The sequence below is a fragment of the Oppia nitens genome, unplaced genomic scaffold, assembly GCF_028296485.1.
Source record: "Oppia nitens isolate AA-2021 unplaced genomic scaffold, nextdenovo-longstitch-racon4-pilon3 scaffold3_pilon_pilon_pilon, whole genome shotgun sequence".
NCBI classification, from domain to species: Eukaryota; Metazoa; Arthropoda; class Arachnida; order Sarcoptiformes; family Oppiidae; genus Oppia; species Oppia nitens.
In genome coordinates, this window is record NW_026533221.1 from 7,834,842 (window position 1) to 7,853,063 (window position 18,222).

Below are 18,222 nucleotides of genomic sequence, written 5' to 3' on the forward strand. Positions count from 1 at the left end.
CATAATCAAACATTATTATAGATCTCTTTTATATTTATATTCCTGTTATAAATATATTTCATATAAAATCGATTCTATATATAAAACTAATTTCATGTCAAATACTCTCTCTTTTATTATAATGATCTCTAACTTAAACTATAGTTTGCTTGCAATTCAAAGACGGCTTTCAGATGGATCTCTGAATTATGAATATTGTTTGAAAATAGAAATGTTTTTGCATTACAATTGTTCCTTAATTTTAAGATTTTATATTTAAAAGAGAGAGTATAAACATAATATAACTATCATATATAATATATAGCATATATAATATTTAATGATTTTATCATTTGGCTTACCTTAAGTGCCTTAAGTTTTGCATTTTTTCAATGCATTATTTTTGTATTCTTATTATTTATTAATTCATTTATATTTTTATTTAACTTTACTTATTTAAGCAATAATTTTATTAAATATTTTTAAATATATACATATTTTGCTTATATATGTAATGTAATGCCCAAATACTTTCATTGTGGTATAGAATCGGTTTTAAAAAATAAAAAACCCATGTATATTTTTATATAGTATTAAATCATAGAGTAAATGCAATAGACATATATATTTATATAAATTTATATTGTAAATAAAATAAATTCAATAAAATATAATTCATAAAAACTTGTTTTAATTATTTTAATAAATAATATTTAACTGATTAAATATATTGATATTAACTGTAACAATGAGATATAATAACAAAATATAATTTTGATAGTTAAGTATGAAAACCATTAAAATATATTATACAATCATTACTAGCCATAGTCCTACTATTATATGCTTGAAATGTCTGCGAATCACTGCATTATGATATAGTAATTGACGACAATTTCCTTTAATTATCTTTGAAGAGTATATGTGAGCCATGACATCAAACTATACTTTACTTATAGTCAAATCAAAAGAGACTTTTATAAATCAGACTTTAAGCTCTCTTTAACCTATAATAAAGCATATAATAATAAAAACTAAAACTTAAAAATTTGCCGAAAGGTTTGCAAAGTAATGCCATGAAAAACATGAATGAATTTCATTATCTCTTAACGTTTGTTACAAAGTGTGGGAAAAAAGTTTTTGCAATCATTTGTTACACAATAGCAACGGAGCACAAGTGGTGCGGCATATCTTAAAACAATGACTGCGCCACTAATCACAGCATTATATCTACAAAATCTTTAATGTATAGAAATAGTCAAATTGAACATCAAGTGTAAAGTTATTATAAATTAATTGGAAATTTTTGCGCAAATCATTTTGATTAGCGTTTACCTCAAACTAATCTAATGGTGTGTCTGATGAGTGAACTTATTATTTCAAAGCTATTAAGTCATGATATTTAAAGACCACAACTGCAGTACTTTTAATTAACTATAATATAATAAAATTGTATTTCAATGTGTCATTACTTGAAGCCAATCCATAGGTGAGTCTCACAACTTGTCGATCGTATTGAGTATTAAAGTGTGAATAAAAAGTAATCGCAAGAAGAAGAAAAAGATGAGTCCAATCAAAGCTTACAATCTTAAAGTCTCTTTCTTTCTTTCTTTCTTTCTTTCTCTCTCTCATATTAAATAAAAGCAAGCAAGTAAGCAGTGGGTGGTCATAGACGCGTGGCTTTACATAGAGAGAGAGAGAGAGAGAGAGAGAGAGAGAGAGAGAGAGAGAGAGAGAGAGAGAGAGAGAGAGAGAGAGAGAGAGAGAGAGAGAGAGAGAGAGAGAGAGAGAGAGAGAGAGAGAGAGACGTTCACCGGAGCGCAGACAGGGCTCGCAATATACTTGGCATACATTGAATAGAGTGGTCCAACCCCTCATCCCCTGAGCTATGAATCCTTAACTGTGATCACTCACAGCCCTCACAATCCATGAGCTATAAGACTACAATCTTGTAGAGTGTGTGTGTCTGTGGACTCCGTGGGAAAGTCACACCCCTTACCGCTCACAACCTCTCACTGAATAACAGTCTTTTCATTTATTGCTTTTCTTAACGTCTGTTAATTATATCAAACAATTGTTTCGCATTTTAACGTTTGCTTACAATTTTCGTTAAACATTACTTTCATAATTATATAGAAAAAACTTACAATTATTCACAATATCTATAATACAGTATATCTGTGATATATAAATACTGTATCTGTTATTCATTTTATCTTCAATTATTTTTTTTTGCTTTTTATATATTGTTTTATTTGCATTTATACAGTATATAATATTTTATATTATTGTGAAGATCAGGTTATGTAATAAAATAAATATATAAATAATGGGATAAAAAATAAAATAATTTTAGTAATATAACTTTTATAAATTACATTATATAGATAAATTTAATTATAAAAAAAATCATATAAAAGTAAATACTTAAAAATATTTAAAAAAATATTAATTATAAAGAAACGATTCTAAATAAATAATATTTGTTAAATTTGTAATTAAATAATCAATATTTTATATTTTTAACATTTGAAGAACATTTTATTCAATCGAAATTATTCGAAAATATTCTAATTTTATTTTAAATATATTATTTTATTACTATTTTACTTATTTTTTAAATAAATAAAAAAAGTTTGTTATCTCTAATGGACACTATTTCTAAATAATAATAATAATTTAATATAAGTTATAACAAAATCATGTATTAAAATATTTAATTTTAATATCAGAATATTCTATATACTGTCAAATAATACATAATATACAACATGTGCTGTACTTTACTATTACTCAATATTAGCTATAAATTAGTATAACTTTTGTCAATTTTTTCTTTGCATTTTAGATCAAAATCTTGTTTTACATCATTAGTATTACAATTAATATACAGGTATTGTATACACTGTACAGGTATTATGTTTTTTATTTAAAATACTTTTAAATAATAAACATTTGTTGACTGGTGTCGACACACAGTGTTTGCATTTTTACACAAAAATGTTGACTATATATGAAAATTAGTGAAAATCAGTGAAAATCAGTAATTAAAAAGAAATTTGAAAAATATTGAAGAATTTGTCAAATAATTTGTATACAAATTATACGATAAGTCTATTATTGATAACTAATATATTGAAATAATGATTAAATCCAAATAATTTATTGGTAATGAAATTTAAAATTATCTGTAAATTTAAATGAATGATAAATATGGGGCTAAAAATATTTTGATTACTAATAGTTTTGATGATATTAATAGTCATTATGTGATAACATTATTATTTTATGATAATTTACTGACAATTCTATGTAAAATATATTGAAATGTTTTAAAGTCTTTAAAAATTAATTGTTTGTAATGCTATAAGTTATTATAAATTTAAAATTTTGCATGTAATCAATCAATTTTTGTTTATTATTTAAACATTTATTTATTATATTGAAATTAAATCACTTGTAATATAAAACAATTCTTACTTTTGAAGCGTTTGATATACAGTACTGTATTAATACACTATATATAAAAATATGTATTTATATATCAATATATGTTTAATTAGTAATTGAATGAAATATTTAATGAGATAAGTGTTAGTATTATAATTGATATGATATTAACATCATTAGAGCTTAACTTATGTGTTAAACATTGATATTATCTTTAATTAATTGTTATCAGTATTTGTCTGATGACACCAAACAATGTTTGCTTTTGTGTCTTGTATTTCTTGAGTTGCAATTGATTTGTTGGCATTTCTTGTGTTCTCTGATTAACCATTTGTTTGATTGCTTTTCTCTTTTTTTTTTATTTAATGGACAAACAGTTTGGTCGACGGATCGACTCTCAAATGAGATCAACATATTTGACATCAACTTTAAGACTAAACAAAGTATGAGACCATTGCTGACAATATGTCTTGTTTTGTCTATCAGTTGTCTAATGATGATAACTGTATCGACAGTCGATACAAAAGTGACTTTAAGTTCATTAGAAGACATAGAAGTGTTGACATATTTTCTTCTTTGGAAATATAATTACTTTCACAACAACTTACACAAGAAGGATGAAACCATTTTTGGTTTAAATAGTGATACTTTTGGTGCCAACGATGATGAAGAAGATGTTGAGTCTAAGCTTTTGGGATTTTTGGAGAACTTGAAGGATAACAAACTTATACAACATATCACTAATTCCTCGTCATTAAGCACTTTTGATACCAGAAGTTGTGATAATATAGACAATCGGCTGATAGAGAAATGGCAGACAAATATTACTTCTGAAAAAATTCGTAACATATGTGAGGCGGCCTCGGGATGCAAATCATCCAAACAACTGATTGAACTCATCGATAGTTCCAATAAAAGTCCAGTTCCTCAACAACTGCTAAGTCAATCAATTGTCCGCTTGTGTCCACTTATATTGTTTCAACTTCAAGAACATCAATGTATAGAACAAAGAGAAAGTCATTATAAAACACTGAACCGTCCGACTTCTGGTGCTATTTGGGGGTTTGGTATCCTATTTGTCACAATTGTCAGCTTTTGTTCCCTAATAGGAGTCGGAATACTACCACTTTTAACCAAAAAGACATACGATTTAGTATTGAATTTATTTGAAGGCTTAGCTGTCGGTAGTTTAGTGGGTTCAGCGATATTTCATTTAATTCCTCAGGCATTCAATCTAAATACTAGCGGTTCTCACGTATATCTCTGGAAAGCTCTCATTATATTTGGTGGTATTTATCTCTTCTTTTGGTCCGAACGTATAATGAAAATGGTAGTCGAGTTTAGAAGGAAAAGGAAACTTAATATCCAATCCATCCCTTCGTGTACCAGCGCTGAGATTGATCCGCCCAAACATGTGTCACATAAGTATGATGTCATTGATATCACATTTAATTATATTTAATTATCTCATTTGTTTACAGACAAGTGTACTTTAAAGATATAGATTATGATAATAAAGCTAATGGTGTTGCCATCGATAGTTTGACAGAAAATGACATCACTTCTAGTCATGAAAACAATTTAGATAATGAAATGGATAAGACTTCAACAGCTGATAGTCGTTCAGAATCTATGATTTTAGATACAATTAATAGAGAAAGAAGTAGAAGTAATTCATTTAACTTTAAACACGGACACTCACACTCGACTGGATCAGGTGCTGATAGACAAGAGATAGCGACAGTTGCGTGGATGATCATCTTCGGTGACGGTCTCCACAATTTTATTGATGGTATTGCTATCGGAGCCGCATTCTCTCAAAGCATTCTTGAAGGCATTAGTATATCAGTCGCTGTCATTTGTGAAGAATTCCCGCACGAATTAGGAGACTTTGCTGTACTGTTAGCGTCGGGTATGACTATGAGACAAGCACTGGGCTATAATTTTGTATCTGCCTGTACCTGTTATTTGGGTTTAATGTTTGGCATCTTATTGGGTGATTTGGCTGATGCGGCTCCGTATGTCTTTGCATTGGCCAGCGGTATGTTTCTCTACATAGCTTTGGTAGATATGATGGGCGAACTGAGTACCGCACTCGACAACGCTCGCCAACAGGGAATGACTCAAACATTTAAGATTTTATTATTACAAAACATTGGTATCCTTTTGGGTGTCTTTAGTCTGTTATTTTTGGCCAAATACGGCGATAAAATTAATTTTGAAGGTTTAGTTCCTCCTAAACAATCAGATATTCCTTTTACTCAATAATATACACTATAATTGGCAATAATTTTGCAAAAATCATTTATTGCAATCAATTATTCAGAATAATTACAAAAATATATATTTATGTTATTATATTAAATAATTTTGAAAAAGACTTTTGTCCCAAATTTAGCATTTGTTGACATTTTATAAGCACTCCATTAAACATATTTTATTATTTTGTTTTTATGTTTTAATATATCTTTTTAATAATTTAATTGGGAATCATATTGTTAAACACATAGTATACAATAAATTAATACATTTGTATATTTTTGTCAAATTAGGTTCAAATTGATTACTCGTGCCTTCACATAACAAGTGATTACATTTATAATAAATGTGTTAACAATTTATACTCATTGTACGAGTCATATAAAGTTAATTTACTTATATAAATAAAATAATAACAAATAATGGTTTAATATAAACAATTGATAGCTTAAAATATCAAAATATCATATAATTTTATTCACTAAAATACATTCAGCGACTAGACATAAAATTAAAATCATAATATTTATATTAAATATAACTAATAAAAATAATGTTATAAAAAATAACATTTTAATAACAAAATCAATTTCAAGATTTACTAATAGATTGAGTATTAGTTGTTTTGATGAATTGGTTTTGTATGAAATTTCCATTTGGATGTTGCAATAAAGTCTATTAATAATTAATAATTAAAAATTAAATTAATAAAAATACTGTATTATTGTATTGTATATTAGCTTACATTCAATTTACTTGAGTCCTCTTCATTGACAGACACTTGTATGCGAACAATAAGACATGCAGTGATGGTTTGTTTACATAATTCTTTAGGTAAACTATCGGTGCTATCAATCCATTCCAATACCAATTCATTTTTACCATGTTTTGTACTAAATGTAAATTGTTTGAGCGGTAATGGATCCACATATACCCGTGAAATAATACCACAGTTAATGACCATAACATCAAAAGAATGGTCATAAACTTGAACAACAATGGCTTTAGTTTCCATTTTATGGATGTGTTTGATATAACAATTAAGGAAAAGGTGAGCACTTTTTTCGCTGACAATACGTGAGGCCAACTTTTTATCGTTGCAACGTTGGGCTAAACGATGCAAATCGGTCGGCGAATCTTTAATCTGAGGACAATAGGACAATGAGGCCGCCAGAAGGCGGTGGACAATAACATCAGCGTATCTTCTTATGGGTGAAGTAAAGTGAGTATATAACGGAACATTTAGGGCGTAATGATGTAATGATGCGCTTTCCATACCGGGACACACATATCGGGCCATTTGCATAGTTTTCAATAGATAATGTGCCACAACTCGAGATATATTCGGGTCGTTATTAACAATAGTCTCTAATGTTTGATTCAATAGCAGTGATGATGACGTGTCCACATGAAAACCATTATAATCACAAAACTTATTAAAGTCTCGGAGCGCATCCTCTGATGGCGGCGGATGGTTACGAAGAAATCCAGTTTCACAGAATGTGTTGTATATCTTGTGTGCGACCGCCATATTTGCCAATAACATCAATTCTTCAACCAATTTATTTGAATCCCGATATATGTATGGAGAAAACCCTATTGGAAGACCTGTTTCTTTGTCTAAAACAAAATGAAGTTTCAATTTATCAATTTTTAGAGCTCCTCTTTCAAAGCGACGTCTTCTTAATTTAATTGCCAAATCATTCAATAAGTTTATAGATTGAGATATATGTTTGGCCGACCACTTGCCATAAATTTCTGGCAATTCATTTGGTTTCCACTTACGATTTGAATCATTAATCATATCCTGTGCCAACTCATAGCTTAACTTAACACACGATCGTATAATAGTGCGGCCAAACCATTCCGAAACAATATCTCCATTTTTATCGATCATCCAAACCACTGAAAACGATAGCTTATCTTCGCCGGCATTCAATGAACAAAGTTTTTCACATAATATCTGCGGTAACATTGGGATAACTTTTTGAACTAAATATATTGATGTAGTTCTTCTTCTGGCAATTTCATCTAAAGGCATGTCTTCTTTAAGAAAATGAGAAACATCTGCGATGTGAACACCGACTTCAAACAAGTCGTCATCAATGAGTTTAATGGAAAGGGCGTCATCTAAATCACGAGCAGTTGACGGATCAATAGTAAAAACACATTCATTGCGGAAATCACGTCTATAATGAATCTCTTTATCAGGAATAGTCCACTGACTGTTTAAATCTTCCCATTCATTATCAGTTATGTTTGGTAAACCATAATATGCTTCATCGGGAAACTCTTCACTTTCAATGTTATTTTCAATTAAAATCAAATCACTTTCAACATCTATGTCACCGGCATTTCCTAATTGTCTTATTAGTGAACCGCTTGGAAAATGATCAGTGGTTTTCCATTCTTCAATCTTGGCTACAAAAAGAGTATCTGAATAGTGTTGCGGATGATAATAGAAGTCATGCGGACATAAATTCATTGGTATTCGTAATCGAGGAAATCGCGAGTCATTGGGAACAAAAAGAGCCCAATTTTGGTTCTTGTCCTTCATATGCGTCAATTTTCCGCCAGCAATGCGGATATGATTTGATTCAACAATCGATACAACTTTTCCAGTTTTTTGTATAAATTTTTTCCAAAATAACGCTTCCATTAAATGCTCAACACTTATACCACGAATTCTGTCAATTCGTTTGCTTAATTCGTCAAATACTTTCACAACTTTTCCAGTTTTATTGACAACACTTTCATTAGCATTAGGTTTGACATCACTTTTATTCTTCTTCTTATTTCGCGATCTTTTTTTCTTGGGTTTACTTTTTGTATCACTAGTTTCATCAATTTTAACAACACTTTCATTGACATCATTATCATTGCTGAGTTTAGTATCAATCGAATCTGGACTAAGACTAACACTTAATGATTTTTCTTCTAAATCTTCATCATTTTCATCAATAATCTCAATGTGACTCAAAGTACTATTAGAACAATTGGCTATTAAATTAACCGCTTCTTTAGTGTGTGTATTATATTTTAAATATATTCCCTCCAAATCTTGTCCCCATTCGTGATAATTAACACGAAGAGTGTCATAAAGAATCTATTGATTTATAAAAACCAATAATCAATATATAATTATATAGTTATGAATATTTATGCCTTTTTCTCACACATTGTCATAATGTAATATATGGTTTGTGTCTAAATTTCCTGTACTATAGATTATAATTATTCTACCGGTAATATAATAATTATAATTACACTGCTTTTAGACAAATTGTCCCAATTTTACATTAAACCAAAGTATGAGAAAACAGTATATTATCAAACCTTCCAGTCTTTACATTCATTCAACTTGACTGCCACTTTGTCTCCATTTAAAGACCTATTCCTATCAATCATTCCTCCAACGTATATGTCTAGACCGCCCTCCTATATAATCAATTTAAATACCAATTTAATAATATAACTACCAAAACAAAATAGTAGTGATAAACTAATTAAACAAAATTATATAAAATAATAGTCAACTAACTGTAAGCAATAACAAGAATTTAAAATATAGTAAAATAGTATAAAAAATTCAAATAAAGATACAGTTAGTCATAACTGATAATTATTAGTAGAAGCTCTGAGAATACCGAAAATTACCGGTGCGCTTATGTAGGCATCTGTATAGTTGCGTGGATTAATCCTCAAGACGCCCTAAATTAATAATACGTTTTAATATAAAATTTTGTTAAAAAACAATTTAATAATTACTTCAACAATCTCTCCCTTTTGTAGACCTTTTTGAAGCTCACATAATGGCATATATTCGGCAAATGTCCTAATATTAACAAATATTAACAAATAATAATAATTATTATAAAATTATTTATTATATATTAACATAATATTTGACAGATATCTCACTTTTGACTCGTAGTCCTATTACTATAACTTGAAGGCATAGTCAACGATGATTTGGATTGTCTTAATGGCGAAGATGTATGACTTAATGTACTTCTATTTGCCGAAAGTCTTCGTGAATCAGTTGGTGTCGATGGCGTTGAAAATGGAGTCGTTTGACGTGATGTTAGTTTAGAAGTTGGAACAGATCTACTTTTACCGATATTACTGCAGACATGGTTCTCATGTATGGTTCTGATCTGATCCGGTATTTGATTATTACTTAAATCTAATGTTTGCAACATCTGATACAACAGATTATCATTTGATGAGCGAATTCCGTGAATAAGACAACCGTTAGACGAGTGAGCATTTGTTTGATGATTATGAGTGACACCACTCTTGGATTGTGAGTCCGAGTGTCGTCGTTGTCGTCCTCCGCCTATATATCTTGGGATTTGACTGTTGTTTTGATCACCACTTTTCGTATGTTTGACATCTGATTCGTCATTTGTGTCACATTTGGCACAATCGGTGACTTCACTCATACACCGTCTTCTGGAAGACATTCTGTAATTATTTGGACAATAAATCGATTAAATAAATGACAAATAAATTCAATATTTCATTGAATGTCAAAACATTTCTATCAAACAGTTGTTATAAATGAGTGACAAATCATTCAATCGTTTAAACAATCAATAAGTCATTCAAACAACTATAAGAGCTGTTCATTTCGTGTCACTTAATATACAGTACTATAGAGTTATAGTTTAGAAATAAATGTTTCAATTGATATACATTTTATCTGTTATATACAGTACAGTAATATCTATAGTCAGTAATTACTAATTACTATAGACTATAGACTATAATATTAGTTTAATTTGAAAACAAATGTTTGAATTTGTTGATCAGTTTTCATAAGATATCATCAAAACTATAGTTTAAACTTTAAAACAATGATATGAATGGTTCAGCTCTTGTGGTAATTTGATTGTAAAATCAGTTCAATCATGTCATGAGTGGTGCCCTCTGTGTGTATCAACCGATACATTGGCCGCGCATTTCAAACAATCAATTGATTATTGCATAACATATTCAATGGTATTTAATATTCAATTGCATTCAACACTTAACATACAGTAGAATACAGTTATCATTAACTTATTAAACATTTTTTTATTATACAAATAATGTTAAAATTAGATAACAATTAATAATATTTTAAACAATCAGTGAATTGATTACAATAAACAATATATTCAATCAATCAAACCATACAATTAATACTATAAATCAAATTTAAATGTTTTGTTTGATTAAAGTTTCGGTAAATCAGATGAAAGTATTATAAAATGTTTGAAATGAATGCATTAATTATATTAGAAAAGCGATAAATATATTCAAACTAAACAATAAAAGTCTATATTTTCGGTTAATTTAATTATTTCTAAACGACTGTCCATTGAGTGGTCAGGTATTTGTTGTGTGAATGCAAAATAAGTCATCGATTGTGTGGTTATTATAAGTCAAATGATATATAATTTTGGTTGTATTTTATGGTTATATGTTATGGGCGTCGGTAGTGATGGTGTTAAGATTGTACGGCACATCCGTGTATAATATGGCCGACCGGAGCACAGGGTGTGTGTAGTGCTCGCCATCTGCCAGTATGTGAGGGCTCGGCGTTGTGTTTGTGAGTGGCTGTCAGTCAGCACTGGAATGACTGTATTACTGAATCGTTGGTAAGACTCCTGACGCGGGCGGCGATTGGCTGGCATTGGTTGTGGCACTGGTATGGTATGAGCACTACTGTTAGGAGCGCTCGCGTATACCGTCTCTCCCTCTCTCTCTATATATGCGAGCACTGGTAGTGCAGTGTAGCGGCAAATACATTGACTCAATGATATGACTGTAATATGAAAAAGTATTGAATGTTATGAGCCGTATGACTGTTATAGTAATTAATACTTTAGTCGAACATTTGGTACTTTATATTGATATGATTGCCGGCGATAAGTGCCTCGTATAGAGTCGTTCGTCGCCGTAATTCGCGTTCACTTTACTAATGGCCAGAAGGGATGTGCAGTCAATGGACGGACTCTATAATAGGCGGTGACCTATATTTATAGGCAGACAGAGAGTACAGTCCGCACTACACGACATCCCTTACAACCATTTGGACGACATTTTGACCAAATTATCGGTAAATTAATTACATTTTATTAAACATTATAATAATGACAACTATTTTATTAAAATAATATTTATATATATTTTTATGTAAATCTCTATTACTTTCCTTTTAAATCTCAGTATTATTTCTATTGATTTTTCATTGATTTCAATGCCAGTCCTCAAACACATTGTTTGTCATACATATCAACGCTTATCTCAATTAATCACTAATTTAATTGTTATTTAAACTAAATTTAGTCAATAATTAAGTCCACGTTTTATATGTTGTGTTATATTCAACAGTAAAATGATTTGATCCACCATTTGATTAATTGTTTTACTTATTTTGATAATATTTTCGATGATAATAGAAAGTGAAGACGTGGTAAATATCAAGATGTCGAGCAAATCGGGTATTCGGTCGCTGGTCTGCGATGCTAACGGAATAATAGTGGCCGAAATGGTCTATCGGTGTATGATATGTTCGGCCATTAATGAAGGTCTGGAGGACGCGCAACGACACTATCAAATGGAGCACATCGATGATAATGGCGTCGAAAAGAACTCAAGTCAACCATTAATGGCAATGGACAGCGACCTCGAGGACGAAGATGACCTCTCAATGAACTTTGAAGAGTCAATGTATGAGGAAATGGATGGCAATCAGGTCGCCACCAACTCAGTCACGGTTTGTACCCACAAATGTTTGTTAATTGAGTTTTATTATAAAGTGATTTATATTATAATTTTCAGGTTATGAATCAGTTTGATAACAGACCAAATAAGCCGATGAATTTCGCTCAGCCCTCAAATTTTATGATGGCTGGTTCACCATATGATAGTCCAGCACCAGGTATTTATTTAAATTCATGATTTGCTATTACGGTAATTGAAACGACAATAACATTTTTATTCAATTTAGTTAAACCGTCACCAAAGAGAGTCGGCGGAGGATTTGTGACCTGCGAAGTATGTGGACTAACCAAATACTATTCACACATATCTCGACGATACGGAGTCTTCAGTTGCGAAAGTTGTGCGAAGTTTTTCTACAGATATCTATTAAAGCCATCGAAGTTCACGTGTGCTAATAATGGTTTGTATTTTCTGATAATTTAACAAAAAAAAACATTTAATAATTTTACGATTGCTTTCAATCAGGTAACTGTTCGCTGAAAATTGATGTACCCGGCGGTCGATGTAAAGCATGTTTATTACAAGCGTGCCTTCAAAAGTATATTATTGATCCTAAAAAGCACCCGAAAATATTTAACCGAACCCCCGGAAGTGATGGCGGTGGAGATGGATTGGGTGGTCTCAGTCAGATTCCGGCCAATGTTCAGATAAAGATCAATCCAAAGCCTAGTAAAGTGGTAATAAAACCGAACATCAAGAAGGAACCTCCAATATCATTGGATCCAACAGAAATTAATATGAATATTAATTTGGACGACCCAACAACAGTTCCATTACCACCACTGACTATAACCCCTAAACCTGCCACAAACGGTATTGTAATTAAGGCCAATCCTGGAGGTTCTGGCAAACGTAAGCAGCAGTTTAATGAAGATGGAACAGCTGTTCCTCGAAGTCGTCGAATTGGATGTCGCGAGTGTCCCGGCTGTTTGGCTGATGACTGTGGACAATGTTTGTATTGTTTGGACAAACCTAAGTTTGGGGGCAATGACGTGAAAAAGCAGCGCTGCATAAAAAGGCGGTGCCATAGAGCTAACTTCTCGACTAACCCGTAATACATTTCATTTTAGTAGACACCACACCTTTCACTACTGTCTAACAGATGAGATAGTGAGGCTTCTCATGAGTCGGTAATTGAGTAAACAATTTTTTGGACTTTATTTAATTATTATTATTATTGATATAAATTATGGTTATATTAATGTTTTTATTTTGATTATAATTATTATTTCCTCATATATACAACAGTTTAGAATTAAATATTTATTTTGATTTCTAAACGACTCATCGATTATATATAAAATATTTCATTAAATTAGAGGCTTTGCTAAATAAAACCAAGTTATTGTTTTTAATAAAGGGTTAATTAATTAACGCTTTTATTAATAAATTTAATTAAAAGTTAGTAATACTATATTATACACACATAAATAGTATATATTCTTATTAATCATGATTTGTTGACATAATTTGACGTCAATTTAAATTCATATATACCATATGTATATATACAGTATAATGTACATACAGTACCGGTATATATCAAATACACACAATTTATTGAATACAAACACACCTCAAACATACTGAATATGACATTAATATTTGTTACAAAAAAATATATTTAATATTTAAAATGAATTTTTAAACATTTATTCATTAATATTATAAAACAAATGAAAAAAGCAATTTATAAAAATCAAATGTAATTTTCTATTTCTGTCCTTTATTTTTAATATCCTATTTTGAGTATAATTTAATTTAAAATAAAGTTTGATTTAAAATAAAAGATACGTTTATTTTGACAATCATTTAAATTTAACACTTTTAATAACACTCGACTTAATTCCTGACAACTCTCCTCCATATCGTTGTAACTCTTTTCGTGTTTCTCTTACCTGACCTTTGCGTCTAATGTTTGCTTTTCTGAATTTCATTCTGTGTTTAACTCTTGGATTTCTTAACTCTTTCTTCCTTTTAGCTGTTAATCCCTTATTTTTTGCCATTTCATAAGTAATACCTCTTTTGGTTAAATCATTAGTTTCTTGTTCTTCATTATTGTCATAAATATTAATCAAATTTGTTGTTTTTTCTGAAACTTTAGTTTCATTCAATTCGTTTGAAAACTTGACTTTCTTTCTGTCATTTTCGACAGTCTTTGGCTTTTTCTTTCGTTTTTTCATTAGTTTAATCTTTTCATTAGACATTGATTTTTGTAAAATAATATCCATTTCCTTATCAATAGAATTGCTATTATCTGTAGTGATTGAGTTGATCTCAGTTAAGAGTTTTTTAAATGCAATAATTTGTTTCAAAACGGGATGTTCTTTGATATCAATTCGTTGACATTTCAGACTCATATAAAAACAAATATTCACACAATAATTAATTACAATATGATATCGTGTTTCAAGATATTTAAGAGCTGTTAGATTTATGTGTTGTTTCCTTAAAACTTGTAATATCGGTAAAAGTCGATCTTTAAGTTCAGTCATATAACACCTAAAATCTGTTATTAATGGTTCCAATTCTGGCGATTCTTTTCTTAAAATCTCTAATTTCTCTCTTTGTGTTAAATTAGAGAAATTTATTTGTAGTTTCTCTTCATTTTCATCTCTTTCGCCATTAGTTTCATCTAATGAAGTCTTTTTCGGTTCGATATCACCGACCAATAATTCAATGCCAACATCGGTCTCATTGATTGACTCGAAAAGACGTTTTTGTATGGCCAGAGCCTCTTCCTCTTCATAAAGAGCCTGATCCGAGTCTTTGTGATTATATCCTATAATAACAAAAATCTTAAATTTAATATCAATTTGCTATAAATTGATAACTAATATGAAATTACTTCGAAAATCTTTGTCGACATAATCGGTGTTATAAAACAAATTCTTGGTCTTTCCCCACGCATTTGAATCCATCTGTTCTTCATCACTGTCTTCGAGATCACTGGCCATCTCATCCTTTTTCAGTTCAATGCCAAACCTATTGTCGACAAATTCATTTCGATTATCATTATTCTCTTCATCCTCTTCTTCATCATCATCTGTGTTGTCATCCAAAGGCATAATCTCATCATCACTGGCATAGTTGTCCTCATCAGAAGTGGTGTCTTCAGCTAAAGCACTTGTTTGCAGCAAATGTTTGTGTTTTTTATTGTCGAAGTGTTGCACCTCATCGTCAAAGTCATCCGAGTCTTCATTACTATCATCTGAGTCCACGACCCTCTTCGTCGGCTCTTTTAAAGCCGATTTTGGCGTAAACTTCTTCTTGCGTGGCATTAGTTGATCATTAAATGTCTGTCTTGTTGTCAATTGTATCAAATGATTGTAAATAAAACTTAAATTTTCAATTTAAATGAAAGCAAAACACGAGTCAAACATGTGTTCAATGTTTGTAGTTATGGCTCACATGTGCTTACATTACATTCAATGCTTTCATCAAATTTTCCAATTAATGGTTACAGTAGTAGTAGTTATTATAATACATAAATACATATACTGTACGTGTAATACACTGAATAGCGATTGTAATTTATAATTTACTTTTTATACTTTCAATTTATTTAAATCTATAAAAAAAATTAATACAATAGTTAGTTAGTTTTCTTGTAATTTAATATAATTCATAAAAAACAAAATAATTAAACTAAACAACAATTTATGTTTATTTGGTATTATTATACTGTACTATACGGTAGTTTTACATTTTGTATGATTTTTATGCTTAATTTACATTTTATTCGCTAAACTTTTTTTTAATTAATTTGCTAAAATTAATATTCAAATGGAGTAATTAATTAAATGATTATAAAGAGAAAATTAATTTTGTTAATATTTAAAATTATAATTAAGTTAATAAAATATATATGATAGATAAATGTAAAATTTTTAAAAATTAATAAAACTTTGAGAATTTAAAAAATAATAATTGAGTAGTTTTATTTTATTTGTTAAATTTGGACAATTTAATTATCAAGTTTATTTTATTAAAATGTTTTAATATTATAAAAATAAAATATGTCTTCAATCATATTTTAACAATTAATATAATTTGATTTTATCATAGTTTTAGAGATATCGTAGCTCCTGTGCGAACATGAGATTATAACAAGTTTTTTAAGATATTCTACTATTAGTCGAAAATTTAAATTTTATTATTGATTTGTAATTTTATAATAATTATAAAATACGAATTATCTTATATAATAAAATTAGATTATACTTGAAGTTAAATATCGCGAAAATTTTCTGGTAATCCCTTTACGTTCAATACTTTATTTAATAATAGAAAGTTTTTAATAGAAATGCTTTGTGTCAGACTAAGTAAGCGACTTATTAGCTATAATTTTATACATTTTTAATATTTTATCATTTAATAATAGGAAAACTAACAAAAACTATTTACTATTAACTATAATCTATTTTATAATGTAATTATTACTAAAGCAATGTATGGCCTTTCGGTGCAAATAAGTTGAGTCGAGTCAGTCCATAGAATCGATGACTGATAAAGACATTGATGTCAGGGATGAAACATCTTTGCTATCGATTTTCGTGATCACGATTTGTCAATGAATACAATAATACAATTATTTAAGTTTATTGCAAATCGTTAACATTTTATATAATAATTTATAAAAGTATGAAAAAATAATAATTTAAATAATATTATTATTTATTTCATCAATAAGTTATATTTAAATATATTATATTTGGTCATTTAATTTTGATTTCAGATTCAACTATCTTATGTAAAAATAAAATAAAAATACTATTTTAGAATTGTTTACAACTAAACATTATATCTAATAAATAAATTGCATTTTACATAAATTGAATAAATAATAAATAAGTAAATTCATTATTTAAAGTTTTTAATTAGCGATTTTAGTAAAATATAGTAATTTTTACTTTACTTATTTTATAGAAAACTTTTTTTTTAATAAATAAATTAATTATAATGTGTACTATAGGTAGAGATAAGCAAATAGAAATTTCTAATAAATTTGACCATGAAAATTTATCATAAATAATTATCTATAAATACTGTATTTACTTTATTATTATTGTTCTATAAAATTCTTAAAGAATCTATAAAATGCATTTTCAACTAAAAACTGTGACCAAAAACCAGGTGATATCAACCAAACAACTTATTGTACATATTATTACTAATTTAATAATTAAAAAAATACTGTATTTATTACAATCATTTTGTTTATTTAAATATATATTATTTAAATATATATTATTTAAATAATTTAGTTATTTGTTGTGCATTTTATATATAGATAATAAAGTTAATGAGTTTGCGGACATATAGATAGATAGCTTTAAATAACAACTAAATTCTCAAAATTCAAAACATTTTGAAGAATTTATATACAAAAAACATCAATATCTAAAAATTATAGATACAGTTAGAGATCGGCAAATAGTAATATCTAATCAATTTCTCATCAATAAATTTCTATAGAAATTTTACTTTATTATTATACTGTTTTAGTATATTTAGTACTATGGGATCCACATATCTATAGCTATTATAATAATAGGTATTCTGTACAATACACTACTAGACAAATAGGATTCCTATCATACGTTGGCTGTTACTGGTATATATTGGCGCGACTTACTGTCTGGAGTTATTGTATTTTATAAACGATGAATAAAAAAAATACACAGCGGAAAAAAACAATGACAACAAAAATAAAATCATTAAAATAAGTTGGCGCGACTTACTGTCTAGACCTATTGT

General features: G+C 28.8%; 4 protein-coding genes across 4 annotated transcripts; 2 read left to right on the forward strand and 2 right to left on the reverse strand.

Annotated features, from left to right (window-relative positions):
* The first annotated feature begins 3,113 nt into the window (after window positions 1-3,113).
* On the forward strand, window positions 3,114-5,718 carry LOC128957476 (metal cation symporter ZIP14-like). Its single transcript, XM_054303242.1, has 3 exons — window positions 3,114-3,147; window positions 3,807-4,854; window positions 4,911-5,718. Exons 2-3 carry the CDS (start codon window positions 3,875-3,877, stop codon window positions 5,695-5,697), a joined length of 1,767 nt encoding a protein of 588 aa, XP_054159217.1. The 5' UTR covers window positions 3,114-3,147; window positions 3,807-3,874; the 3' UTR covers window positions 5,698-5,718.
* A 561-nt stretch (window positions 5,719-6,279) lies between these two features.
* Window positions 6,280-10,331, reverse strand: LOC128958091 (DIS3-like exonuclease 2). Its single transcript, XM_054303907.1, has 7 exons — window positions 9,610-10,331; window positions 9,457-9,523; window positions 9,346-9,399; window positions 9,025-9,126; window positions 7,474-8,794; window positions 6,434-7,308; window positions 6,280-6,363 (listed from the first exon to the last, which is right to left on the reverse strand). The coding sequence occupies exons 1-7, from the start codon at window positions 10,152-10,154 to the stop codon at window positions 6,280-6,282; spliced, it is 3,048 nt and encodes a 1,015-aa protein (XP_054159882.1). The 5' UTR covers window positions 10,155-10,331.
* Window positions 10,332-11,073: 742 nt separating this feature from the next.
* On the forward strand, window positions 11,074-13,883 carry LOC128957486 (uncharacterized). The gene is made up of 5 exons (XM_054303253.1): window positions 11,074-11,794; window positions 12,138-12,454; window positions 12,520-12,619; window positions 12,689-12,862; window positions 12,928-13,883. The coding sequence occupies exons 2-5, from the start codon at window positions 12,164-12,166 to the stop codon at window positions 13,515-13,517; spliced, it is 1,155 nt and encodes a 384-aa protein (XP_054159228.1). The 5' UTR covers window positions 11,074-11,794; window positions 12,138-12,163; the 3' UTR covers window positions 13,518-13,883.
* Window positions 13,884-14,189: 306 nt separating this feature from the next.
* On the reverse strand, window positions 14,190-15,907 carry LOC128957605 (something about silencing protein 10-like). Its single transcript, XM_054303401.1, has 2 exons — window positions 15,311-15,907; window positions 14,190-15,244 (listed from the first exon to the last, which is right to left on the reverse strand). The coding sequence occupies exons 1-2, from the start codon at window positions 15,741-15,743 to the stop codon at window positions 14,271-14,273; spliced, it is 1,407 nt and encodes a 468-aa protein (XP_054159376.1). The 5' UTR covers window positions 15,744-15,907; the 3' UTR covers window positions 14,190-14,270.
* Between the last annotated feature and the right edge of the window lie 2,315 nt (window positions 15,908-18,222).

Excerpts from the sequence above, each read along its gene's own strand:
- LOC128957486 (XM_054303253.1), top strand. The coding sequence starts at position 12,164 with ATGTCGAGCAAATCGGGTATTCGGTCGCTGGTCTGCGATGCTAACGGA. Across the intron at positions 12,620-12,688 it reads ATATGATAGTCCAGCACCAG|TTAAACCGTCACCAAAGAGA; the intron begins GTATTTATTTAA and ends TATTCAATTTAG. Across the intron at positions 12,863-12,927 it reads GTTCACGTGTGCTAATAATG|GTAACTGTTCGCTGAAAATT; the intron begins GTTTGTATTTTC and ends GCTTTCAATCAG.
- LOC128957476 (XM_054303242.1), top strand. The coding sequence starts at position 3,875 with ATGAGACCATTGCTGACAATATGTCTTGTTTTGTCTATCAGTTGTCTA. Across the intron at positions 4,855-4,910 it reads CCCAAACATGTGTCACATAA|ACAAGTGTACTTTAAAGATA; the intron begins GTATGATGTCAT and ends ATTTGTTTACAG.
- LOC128958091 (XM_054303907.1), bottom strand. The coding sequence starts at position 10,154 with ATGTCTTCCAGAAGACGGTGTATGAGTGAAGTCACCGATTGTGCCAAA. Across the intron at positions 9,400-9,456 it reads AAAAGGGAGAGATTGTTGAA|GGCGTCTTGAGGATTAATCC; the intron begins GTAATTATTAAA and ends TTATTAATTTAG. Across the intron at positions 7,309-7,473 it reads TATGATTAATGATTCAAATC|ACAAAGAAACAGGTCTTCCA; the intron begins GTAAGTGGAAAC and ends ATTTTGTTTTAG.
- LOC128957605 (XM_054303401.1), bottom strand. The coding sequence starts at position 15,743 with ATGCCACGCAAGAAGAAGTTTACGCCAAAATCGGCTTTAAAAGAGCCG. Across the intron at positions 15,245-15,310 it reads TGTCGACAAAGATTTTCGAA|GATATAATCACAAAGACTCG; the intron begins GTAATTTCATAT and ends TTGTTATTATAG.